Source organism: Macaca mulatta, chromosome 12 (assembly GCF_049350105.2).
Source record: "Macaca mulatta isolate MMU2019108-1 chromosome 12, T2T-MMU8v2.0, whole genome shotgun sequence".
NCBI classification, from domain to species: domain Eukaryota; kingdom Metazoa; phylum Chordata; class Mammalia; order Primates; family Cercopithecidae; genus Macaca; species Macaca mulatta.
Window position 1 is genome coordinate 80,050,941 of NC_133417.1, and position 12,242 is coordinate 80,063,182.

Genomic DNA, 12,242 nt, shown 5'->3' on the forward strand with positions numbered 1-12,242 from the left:
AGCATAAGTCACTTTTATCAATGATCACTGGAACTATCAGACTTGAGAAAAGTCAACATAGGCACAATCATTGAACATGCACATTGCATATGGCTACCGATCACCAAAACTATACCACACATATCATGCATTTTATTTACATGGTAATGTTAACCTATTCATCTCAACATATGTTAGTGAAAACAAAAAAGGTCAAGTACTGTGTTTGAATGTGCTCTACTTTTCTACTGCATTAAATGTGATCAGACAGGAAAGTAATTTCTAGAAACCAATTTCAAAACATATTTGAGCTAAAAAGTTACACACAGAGAGAGATTGTGCTAAGGCAGAAAGTTTCAGAGAAACAAAGAGCTTCATGCCTAGGACAGTGATCTTTCCAGGTTGTTACTATTTTGCTTGTTTGGTTCGTTTTGTTCTAGATCTTAGTATCTAATGTAAAATACTCCAAAAAAAAAAAAAAAAAAAAAAAAAAAGAGCATATCTCACTCTTCTCTGTTTTTTACTTATGGAACTTAGGATATGTTGGAAGTTCCCCTACATTTTTTCTACATATATTGTTTTTGATAAATTAACTTTCTGTTACCTTTAATTTCTTCATTACAAAAATTTCAATACTGAAAGTAGAGGGAAAACCACCAAATATTTGCTTTATTATCTATCCAAAACATTGCATAGAACAATTTGGGCTCTATAATGATGAATAATTTAAAAGTATTATAGTATTTGGGTATAATTCCAGACTTACATGATATATAACAAGCTTTACAAGAGAAAAGAAAAATCTAGAGTTAATTTGAATATTTATATGTAAATCTGTGATGACATAAAAGATCTGAAATGTATACAGTTTTGTTTTATCACAATACTTATAAAATATACCAAAAAATTAGCAAAATTATACATGACATGTATGTATATATACATAGATGTGTGTGTGTATATATTTCAATACCAAAAAAGAGCAGCTAATACAGCATAGAATGACAATCAACCAATGTATGAACTGGGTTTCTCTTTTCACATACAGTGAAAAATAATCATCTGCTTAGGTGATACTGTACGTTTCATAGTATCAACACACAAAAACTGCATTGACTGAATTTAGAGCCTCTTTACTGAGAATATTTTACTAATACAAATGTTTAGTCTGAAAAGAAATATAAACAACTCTAATGAACAAGTCTGCTCACTGTTCTTTCTCCAACAGGAGAAGCTTGGTCATTTTCTATCTTCACACAGCCTTGTAAGTCAGTTGTACAAGATAGCTAAAAGAAATGCTGACTAAATACCATGTTAGTTCAATTATTAGTTAAATGTAAAATTTGTAGATGGTATGAATGTTCACAGAATTCTAATGAACTTTCACAAAATCGACATTGGAATCTAAATTTGAAAACTACACGAAAAAGTGAAATGAATGGTCAGAAGGAAACATGAAAATGTAATGGGTAAAATACATGTTGCCAACATTTACTATAATGAAGTCATTGGAATATCACCAGACTATATTATTTACAGAGAATACACAAAAATTGTGCACATTCCAGGTGAAATATGTATATAAGCTATTAATAAAAGCATATACTAACCAGCCACAATGACACTGTCATTACGTGCTGGACCAAATTTCAGTGTCATCTCATGTTTATGTTTATGGACAGCCAAATGATCCTCGTTGGTAAAACGCTGTGGCAAAAAGTTTTAAAATATAGTTAAGATTTTCAATTTGATCAAATAAGTAAAATGATTAGGAAATTCATTTCCACAACATGTAAAACCACCATTAACAGTGAAATAGCAGTTTTTAAACTATAAAAGAATCCGTTGTTAGTAGATAAGCATACTAGATTGCAAACAATCACAGAGAAACCCATTACTCAAGAATAAGCAATACTGACACGCTGCTAGGTCACATAACTCATTTGAGAGCATTTAAAACTAAAATCGGAGGCAAAGAAACTTTACATAAATTTCATTTGGATACTAAAAATAGACCACCATTAATCTGTCCTATGATAGTAGAAACTATACTCCATGGTACAATGACTTTTCAAGCAAGTACTGTAGTATTAATATTTACCTAGACTTAAGGTTACTTACCACTTTTTAAAAGAGAATTTTCTTATAATTACGCCTGGACAAAATTAAGAAATAAATCTGATTTTCATGTTACCACATAAAAAAGAATGCCTTTGTTTTAATCCAGCAAAGAAATAGCAACCAGTACAATAGCAAAGCAGCTCATTTTAAAATAAGAATTTTTAAAGTATCCAAAATAATTTTTTCATGAGAGTTCTTACATAAAAATGGAGCAAAATTATTTTTAAAACATTTTATTTTTAAAGTTATCCATCATATATTTTCCTACCTCTAACTTGGATCAGTTTTGCATGCCAAAGGTAACATTTATGATTATAACACAATAAATACACTGTTTATCTCTGATGTCTGAACATCAACCTTTTTGAAGATGCTCATTAAGCAATATTTATAACTGAAAATAGGGAGCTTTTTGTTATTTCAAAGCAGTAATTTTAAAACGCTAAGTTAACAGATCTCAATTCATTCTTTATAACCTTACAAGTGAGAATGTTAAAATATATATACTTGAACTTGGTTTGCCCAAACCATCAAAATGAATTCCATTTCTTGTGGTCTCCTTCCTCTACCCAATTCACTACATCCTTTCATGCAACTAATAATAGTAGCTTTAGGGTTACCTTAAACACAATGTAAAAGAATGAAACATTTTTAACATTTTAACATCTTTGGCCCAGCCTACTATCCCTCTGCCTGTAGAGATAAAAACCATCTCATATGTGCCCCAGTTATGTGTTGCACAATGCCTTGGTTATAGCACCTATCATATTTTCATATGTCTGTCCTTTTAAGTAGGCTGAGCTCCTACTGTGGTCCCCCAAACTTAACATACAGTAAGTGCTCAATAAATGCTAATTGAAAGAATGAATTCATTACAATAAAACAGGCGAATCTTAAAGATCAGTCTGAGGGGGTTAAAAAAGACCGTAAACCACTGTTCATTAAGGTGAATTCAACTTCAGTTTAATCTGGCTACATTTTATCACTTAGTCTTTGGATTACTTCACACACCAACAGAAAACTACTATTTTATAACCTCTCTTCAGAACCTGCCTGTATTACTACTGAAGGAGAGTGTTCAGATGCCACACTTCCATTACTTGACTTACTCATTCACTCTTCAGACATTTACTGGGCACCAACCATAGGCACTAGGACCACAATCGAACTTTTCCCCACCCAGGTACTATCTTCCTATTACTTTATCATTATAAGAATCTCTCCCAATTTTGGGGAAATAAGAAACAGTGGTACTTTTGACAGACTGCTGAATAACACAGTTCTCAGAGAATGAACATATCTGCAGAGTGTATTGACATTAATATTTTACACTTTTTCTTTGTATTGCTGTTTTATATGTATGTGTCTTACATCCTACATTAAAAGCATCTGAAAGTAAGATTTACTTTATGTTCCAAAGAACCTCATAATGTGGCTTTTCCACTAAAGGCAATCATTAAACATTTGTGAATGAATGCATTTTGGTGCAGGTCCCAGATTTTAAAACTGCAAAGTCAACAAATTAATAGATAAGAAGTTGGAATGTTGTTGCCAAGGAATTTTATTCTACCAATTTTCTTTGCTTGGATTAGTTTGACCACAAATATTCAAATCAAAGAACTACATGTAGAATAAATAACACTGTGTTCGTACAAAACATATGAAATTCTAAGTTCAATCCTAAGTGAAAGGAAGTGGCCAGAAGGAACCTAACAAATATTTAGGATCATATGAATATTAAAAGGGAGAATGCAACCAATATGTATTTATAAACTCTCATATAAGATCCACAGATCAAATTTGTCTAACTGCAATTTACAAAGGGATTACTGATCCTATAACAGTATTAATTATATACAGTGACAGCAACACCGCAAAGGTATTTGTCAAAATACAAAAACACTGCAAAGGACAAAATACACTGGCACTTGATACAGATGAATTTGACCTTGGTTATCTGAGAAAATTTATTATTTTTAACAAGAAACTTAAAAAGACAGTGTGAAAAAGCAATCTTGTGAAAAGGCACTCACCAGAAGTTTAATATGAAAGAAATGCATTATTTATTTATTTATAAGGTAGCTACAAGCTAAGATAAATTTTTTTTTTACAGAATCTATATGAATTGCCTTCCCAGTCAAATTAAAGTTTATTCTAAAAATAAGCTTTGTAAAAATATATATATTACTAGCAACACCAACATACTGAATTCATAAATTGTATTCCTCCAGGCATTTCAAAGCACAACCCCCATGCAAAACGCTGTAGATATACACAAAAACACAAGTATTTTGTTAAACAAGACTAAGACTTTGAGTATACAGCTCAATAAACAATGTAAAAAGTGAAAAAAAATTTTTTTTTCTTTGATAGGTCCCTAGCAGATAGCAATCTCTCTTAAAAGGTTAAAAAGAAAGGGTAACCTGTCAGATGGGAAGAAGGTAAATCAGTTGCTTCTACAATAATTTAAGTTTTGATATCTGGGAAATCTGTGTTACTAAGGCTTGACCACTCTCACCAGAATTAACTTCCTAAAAAATCAGACATTCTAAAGTTAATACATACACTCATATCCATGATATATTATTATTCCTTTTAAATATATTAGATAGACACAAATAAGTTTTCAAGCCATTGGGCCAATAGCTTGTTTCACTACTTTTTTCACTAGTTTAAGGACTATTCAACAACAGCAAGAAGTTACACTGACATATTCACTGTCTCTCTCATGCACACACACACACTCTCACGCATACATCTCCATTGACGCTTTAGACTAAATATAAAATGAATCTTTATCTCCTTTATAAAACAGCTTATAATGTGTAAACATTCTACCAAAGAAATACTTTTCAATGACAGGGACACCAAAAGCAAAGACACTACCAATTATATGGAAGACTAACAAAGACAAATGAATCTTTCACTAAATTACCTCACTGTCTCTTTTACTAAATTCCATGGAGCATCACTTTAAAACAAGTGAAATGAACAGGCATGTGGAATACCTAAGAGTAACTTAGGCATACAAGAAGATTTAATAGCAAGAGTCTACAGTTAAAAACTCTTTGTAATCATTTATAGAGGTCTCTCTCTGATACTGTATTATCACCAAAATAGATTTTAATGTGTAAAAATCTATTTGAAACCTTAAATTTAACTAGGACCATTGTGTTAAAGCTGAAACTCAAATTCAGAATAATGTCATTGCCTACTGGTGACAAAAAATAACAAGAAACTTAAAAAGACAGTGTGAAAAGGCAATCTTGTGAAAAGGCAGTCACCATCAAAATGATGCTTCTAAAACCAATTCTTATTAAGTAGTTTCTAGGAAATACTATTTCAATCTAAAGAGAGACCACACCATTTCTGTTCTCAGCAAGATTTAATGAATGGATGAGTAGGCAGGTTATATTTTGATCAGTAATACTTACAAAGAGATTATTTTAAGTATCTTAGGGTACAAACACAGCCCCCCCAATATAATACTCAGGATCAAATGGCTAATGTTTAAAAGAATCACTATTAGCGAGAATTCAATTAGTGAGAATAAAAAATTGATTTAGCTTTTAAAAAACAATTTGGCAAAATATATGAAGAAACTTAGAAATGTGTGTATACATTTAAATCCAGTAACACTAGTTCCAAAATGTATTTTAAGAAACTAAGTGGAGACATATACAAAGGGTTATGTAGAAGGATATTCATACAATGTTGCTTATAATACCAAAATTAAAAGTTCATAATAGTGGAATCAGTAAATCATGGGACCTGCTCTAGCAACAGTGACTTAAAGCCATGCTTTCAATTAATAGACAAAATGCTCATGATATGTGTAATGTCATCCAAATACTAACAGAATACAAAACTGTGCAGTATGGTCCCAATTTTGTTTTAAAAATATATAGATCCCATCCTCTCCTAGCTACTTAAGGACCCCACTCCTGCAATGGTCCTATTTTCTGCATTGCCAAATATGCTGTGATATTCCCACCCTAAAATGCAAAACAAAGAAGATCCACCATCTTCAATCCTACATTGAAGCTACATATTCTCACTTTCCCTTTAGCTATACCTCCAAGAAAGAGCTGTCCTATAATGTCTCCATTTCTGGTTCTTCCCATTCTCTCTTTGACCTACTCCAATTACACTGTTGTTACTGCCCCTTCATTGAAAGCTACTTTTATCACAGTCTCTAAATTCAATAGTAAATACTGAATTCTCATCTTATCCTACTTAAGATATGACTACATTGTTTCTCTTACTTTGAAATATTTTTTCTAACTTTCAGGATTCAATTTTCCTCATTGGTTGCTGCTTCTTAATCTTCTGTGCTACATTCTCCTCCTTTTCCTGACTTTTAAACACTGGAGGTGCCCTAAAGCTTAGCTCTCACCCTTCTATCTATACTATTTTGATATAGAAGTAAAACTAAGCAAATATGGGAATTATGGATAAGACAAAATGAATTACAAACCTCGACAATGGAAAAAATAGTAATTATCAGACATTAGGAGATGGGAAAGTGGAGGCAGAAAGTATGAAATGTTAACTCCTTTAATAGTAGGAAACCTAAAAAAATAATTACCTAACTTCTTACTGTTTTTCACACACATAGTTAATGTTAGAGAGGTCTTTTAACAACAATTTCTTATGATACACATACACACACAAATTCTAATGTTCAGCAATCAGTTTTTCTTCTGTTTAACTGTAATGCTTTTATTTAAAATGGCATGTGTATTAGTAAGAAGTCAATCACAAAAACCATTCTAACTATTTTAAGCAGAAGAGAATCAGGAAAGGCCTTTTTTGGGTCTCTAAGAATGATACCTAGAATATGTCAAAACTAGTCTTCATCCAAAGGCTGGCCCTAGAAACACACTGCATTAGCTGTAATTCAGGGATTACAGAATCAAGTTGTCTGTTCACTCCAAGCCAGCAAAACGGATGATTTGAGTAATACCATCTCTCATTCCATTTAACTTGGTACCAAATCCAAAAAGTAAAGTGGGTCAGGCGCAGTGGCTCACACCTATAATCCCAGCATACTGGGAGGCCAAGGTGGGCACGTGGCTTGAGCCCAGGAGTTTGAGAACAGCCTGGACAACACTTTGAGACCCTGTATAAAAACAACAACAACAAAAAAACAACAACAACAAAAAAAACAAGCAAAAAATTAGTCAGGTGTGGTGGCGAGCACCTGTGGTCCCGGCTACTCTGGAGGCTGAGGTGGGAGGATCACCTGAGCCCGAGAGGTTGAGGCTTCAGTGTATTATGATCATGCTACCGCACTCCAGCCCAGGTAACAGAGTGAGATCCTGTCTCGAGGAAAAAAAAAAAAAAATTTAAGTAAATCTGATTTACCACAAAGAGTAAATTTCGTCGGTGAAACCTAAAATCATATGCAGAATTCTAGGTGCAAAGAGAATTGTAGTTTTTATCTCTCTTAACTTTACAGAAAAAAAAATATATCAAATATATCTCCAAAATAAATGTCAAATTAGTCTATTTCTCTCTGTGTCCACTGTTACCACCTAATCCAAACCACCATCATCTCTCACCTGGACTGCTGTCAGCCTCTTGTCTCCCTGTGACCACTCAGCAGTGGCTTTTCACTGCTCAGTGAATAAAACCCAAACACCTTATCATAGGATATGTCTTTTTTTCTATGTCCTCTGACCTCATCTCTTAACCTTCTCTCTGTTGATCATTATATGCTCCAGCCACAGTAGTTGTGTTTTTGTTCTTAAACACACCATACACATTCCTTCCCTAGGGCCTTTACATTTGCTGCTCCTTTAGTCTAGAAACATCCAAGCTGTGTGCTCCTGCATTTTCTTTGGGTCTTTGTTCAAATGTCACCTTAGCAGAGGCACATTCCCTGGTTAACCTATCTAAAATAGCATTAATCTTGATTAACTCCTATGTTTACCTGGCTATACATCATTAAATATCATGTAAATCAAAATTACAATGAGATACCACAACACCTTCACCAGAATGACTAAAACTTAAGAGACTAACCAAAACAATCTTGAAAAAGGAAGACTAAATTAGAGAATTTACCCTAACTGACTGGAACACTAACTGTAAAGCTACAGTAATCAAAATGGTGTGGTACTGGCATAAAAGTTGACAGAATGATGAATGGAACAGAATATAAATCCCAGAAAGACCCATACTTACACAATCATTTGATTTTCATTAAAGGAGTCAAAGCAGTTTAATGAGGAAAGAAAAATTTTTTCAGGAAATTATGCTGGGATATCTAAACTCATGTTTTTAAAAAGTTAGCTTCAACTGGCTGGGCACGGTGGCTCACGCCTGTAATCCTAGCACTTTGGGAGGCCGAGGCAGGGGCATCACCCAAGATCAGGAGTTCGAGACCAGCCTGACCAACATGAAGAAACTCCATCTCTACTAAAAATACAAAATTAGCCAGGCGTGGTGGCACATGCCTGTAAACCAAGCTACTTGGGAGGCTGAGGCAGAAGAATCGCTTGAACCCAGGAGGCGGAGGTTGTGGTGAGCTGAGATCATGCCACTGCACTCCAGCCTGGGCAACAAGAGCGAAATTCCATCTCAAAAAAAAAAAAAAAAAAAAAAGTTAGCTTCAACCCCTATCTCACACCATACACAAAAATTAATTCAAGATTAAAGAGAAATCTAAATGAAACAGAAAGCTTTTAGAGGAAAACAAAGGAGAATACCTTCATAACCTAAAGGCAAGCAAAAATTTATCAGACAAGTCACAGAAAGCAACAACCATAAGAGGAAAAATATTAACACATTAGGATTCATTAAAATTAGAAACATCTGTTCATCAAAAGATATTATTATGAAAATTAAGATGCAAACCACAGAAAAAGCAACCTCTGACACAGGACTGGTATCCAGGATATATAAAGAACTCCTGCAACTCAATAATAAAAAGACAACCCAATTTTTTAAAATTAGCAAAAGATTTAAAAAGATACTTCACAAAAGGTAAGGGATAGAAATGGTCAACAAACACATGAAAAAAGCAGCCTGGCAATTTCCTAAAAAGTCAAACATATATCTATCAGATAATCCCATCATTATACTCCCATGTATTCTTCCAAGAGAAACGAAAGCATGTGTCCATAAAAAGACTTGTACACAAGTATTCACATCAGCTTTATTAATAACTAAAAAACCCAATATCCATCAGTAGATGAACAGATAAGTTGTGAGATAATGAAATATTATATCTCAATGAAAAGGAATTAACTACTGGTAACATAACATGGAGAAATATTAAATTATGTGGAGTGAAAAAATGTACTGTATGATTCCATTCATATAAAATTCTGGAAAATGCAAACAAATCTACAGTACCAGAAGGTAGACCAGTAATTGATAAAGTTAGGTGGGATAAGAGGATTTATAAATAGGCATGAGGAAACTTTTGGGGTGATGTATATGTTCACTATCCTGATTGTGCTGATGGTTTTATGAGTATATATGTGTTAAAATTTATCAAATGGTACATTTTTAAGTATATACAGTTTATTGTAGGTCATTATATTTCAATTTAAAATATCAACTAAGAAACCAAATGAGAAGAAATAATGCTTACTTACAATTTATGGTCTGTATATTTAAGTACTTTGTAACTTTGCTACACATTACATTTATTTTTTAATTCTTCCTTAGTGTCTATAGTTATTTTAAGATAAATATAATAGGAATAGATTAATAATTTAGTGGGTTGTTAAAAAAATATTACTTTCTGAAACTGCTGCCATATGCCCAATATTAAAGATGTTAGGCTTAACAACATTAATACATTAGTGATACTCTAAGAAGTAAATATCAGTTAATTTCATAAAAGTTTAGTAAGTAAAATAATTCTCATATAATATAGATCCGATTTCTAATTAGGCAGTTTATCAATAATTTTCAACCAATAATGGTCAAATTATACTTTTATATCTTGGACTTTTGGGTAGGGTTTCCACTTTTCCATTACAAGATACAATGTTCCCCCCCACTCCATATTAGATTATACTTTCTAAAACTCAGTTGCACTATTGAAGAAAAAGAAGAATTTCTTCCCAAAAGTTTTCTGGGTTTTTTTCATCCTAACTCCAAAATTTTACAGAATACTGTAAGAAAATGCTTTTAGTGATAACATATCATATCATCGATGTTTTAGTAAGTGGAAATATACAAAATAATTTAAAGTAATTTATGTATTACCTGGCCACATCCAGGCGCAGTGCATAGAAAGGGTTTGTCATCACTCATATTCCACAGGTCCTTGTATTGCCTATAATCAATCAGAAAACACTTTAGAGTACATATTTTAAAATAAAGAATAATTTAAAATATAAATCTCAAGATTTTTCATTAAGCTTATTTTCTATTTTAATGCAAAATAAAACACTTTTCTGACATTTTAATTCTATTTCGCTTGCTTATTATGAGAGTAGATAAAATATATGTAACATGTAGATTCTGCACTATAGGAAAAAGGGTAGGAACACTGCTCTGTCAGGCTAACTCTTTTCTGCTCAGCAATGTAAAAGCACTTACGGTGAAACGAACAAATTTCATTTATTCAACAAAATTAAATGAGCAAATACTATGCATTCTTCCAAGGATCATACTGTACTGTTATGAAAATAATGTGGCAAAATTTCTATATCCAGTCCTAAATTCTAGTGGAATATTTTTATCTATTGGCTAAACATTTCTACCTAAATATGCCACCAAAACATCAATATGTCTAAAACCAAACTCTTAAATCCCTTCTTAAATTTACACCTTTTCCTATATTGGAAGCACTATAGAAGACTCAGAGAAATTCAAAAATAGAAGAGAAATAGATCCCAGTCTCAGGGAATCTCTCCTTCCAGTAAAGGAGATAAGGTAGTAATTAATATAACAAAATCTGTATCTCTAACTCTGATCTCTTTCTAAATCCTAGATTTCCAACCTTTTATTAGTGGTATACTGAGTCCAAGTTCAAAAGTCTTGTCAATATTTTATGCTGTTTCCTTGTAATATATCAAAAATTTTGTCAAGGATTTGATATACCTCATTTTTAGGAAACCCATACTGGTTCACAGTAGTCGCTGCTTCATGTTTAAAGCATGTACGCAATGATCACTGAGAATAGAAATGGTTTCCAGGAAGTCACCATTATTAATCTCATACACAAAATTTGTGAAATGTGTGAACAAAATTTTTATTGCTTTATCCAAAATGTTTATTGCTATAATTGTCAAATAGCCTATGGACAACGTGATACCACACTGGTGGGTGCAAGGATGACACCTGGGGAAACACTGTCTAGACTTCTGGCTTCTAGTCTAACACATAAAGAACTTGAAAGTCATCATTCCTACCCTCATAACGAGAAATAAGCTAAACCAACAGAAAATCATCAACTCTTCTTATATCCATCAGAGAAATGAGGTCAAAGGGCAAACTGCTGCCCTGAAAAGTTGAGACTGAGGCAGATACTGAGAATCACAGTTTACTAGTAGCAAATGCCTGCTGCTGGTGCCAGTACCAGGCAGAGACAAAAAGCAGAGACAAGCCATTTTCTTGTATCCTGTAAAATTTTTGACCTACACAATCTGTGAGCATTATAAGCTATTTTACAACTAAATTTGGAACATCTCCTCATGATATCTGTGATATATCTAAAAAACATATTATCCTTCTAATGCTTCTTAAATGTTTACAAACTAAGGAATACTGGTATATAAATTTTTAAGTAAGAGCAAAGTATTCTAACAAGATTGGTTGTAATTGACCACTAGTAAAACTTACTAAATAATAAGTGGGCACAGTATGGCCCTGAAGTTCTCAAACAGGATACTCTACACTCTTAAAAATTTAGGTTCCCAAAGAACATTTTTGTTTATGTACTATCAACACTGACCACATCAGAAATTACAACCAAGAAATTCTAAAAATATTAATTTATGAATCTATTAAAAAATAACAACTCATTGTATGTTAACACATTTTTAAAAACAATATATTTTCAAAACAAAAAATTCAGTGAGAAAGGCATTATTTCCCATTTTTTGCAAATCTTTAACATCTGGCTCAACACAGTAATACAGCTGAATTCTCATATGTGCTTCTGGTATTCCACCTGT

At 32.7% G+C, this 12,242-nt stretch overlaps 1 protein-coding gene across 3 annotated transcripts in view; it reads right to left on the reverse strand.

The window, feature by feature from the left end:
• Positions 1 to 12,242, reverse strand: part of ATF2 (activating transcription factor 2) — a 91,587-nt gene that overhangs the window by 44,485 nt on the left and 34,860 nt on the right. For 2 of the 3 annotated variants that reach the window (XR_003721316.2, XM_028830859.2), the window contains exons 4-5: positions 10,327 to 10,396; positions 1,590 to 1,686 (exon numbers count right to left, since the gene is read on the reverse strand). Coding sequence is in view for 2 of the 3 variants with exons in the window: in XM_028830859.2 (XP_028686692.1) it covers positions 1,590 to 1,686; positions 10,327 to 10,396 (167 nt within the window). In the remaining variant the exon portion in view is untranslated. The remainder of the gene's footprint in view (positions 1 to 1,589; positions 1,687 to 10,326; positions 10,397 to 12,242) is intronic. The other variant, XM_028830861.2, reaches the window with a different exon arrangement.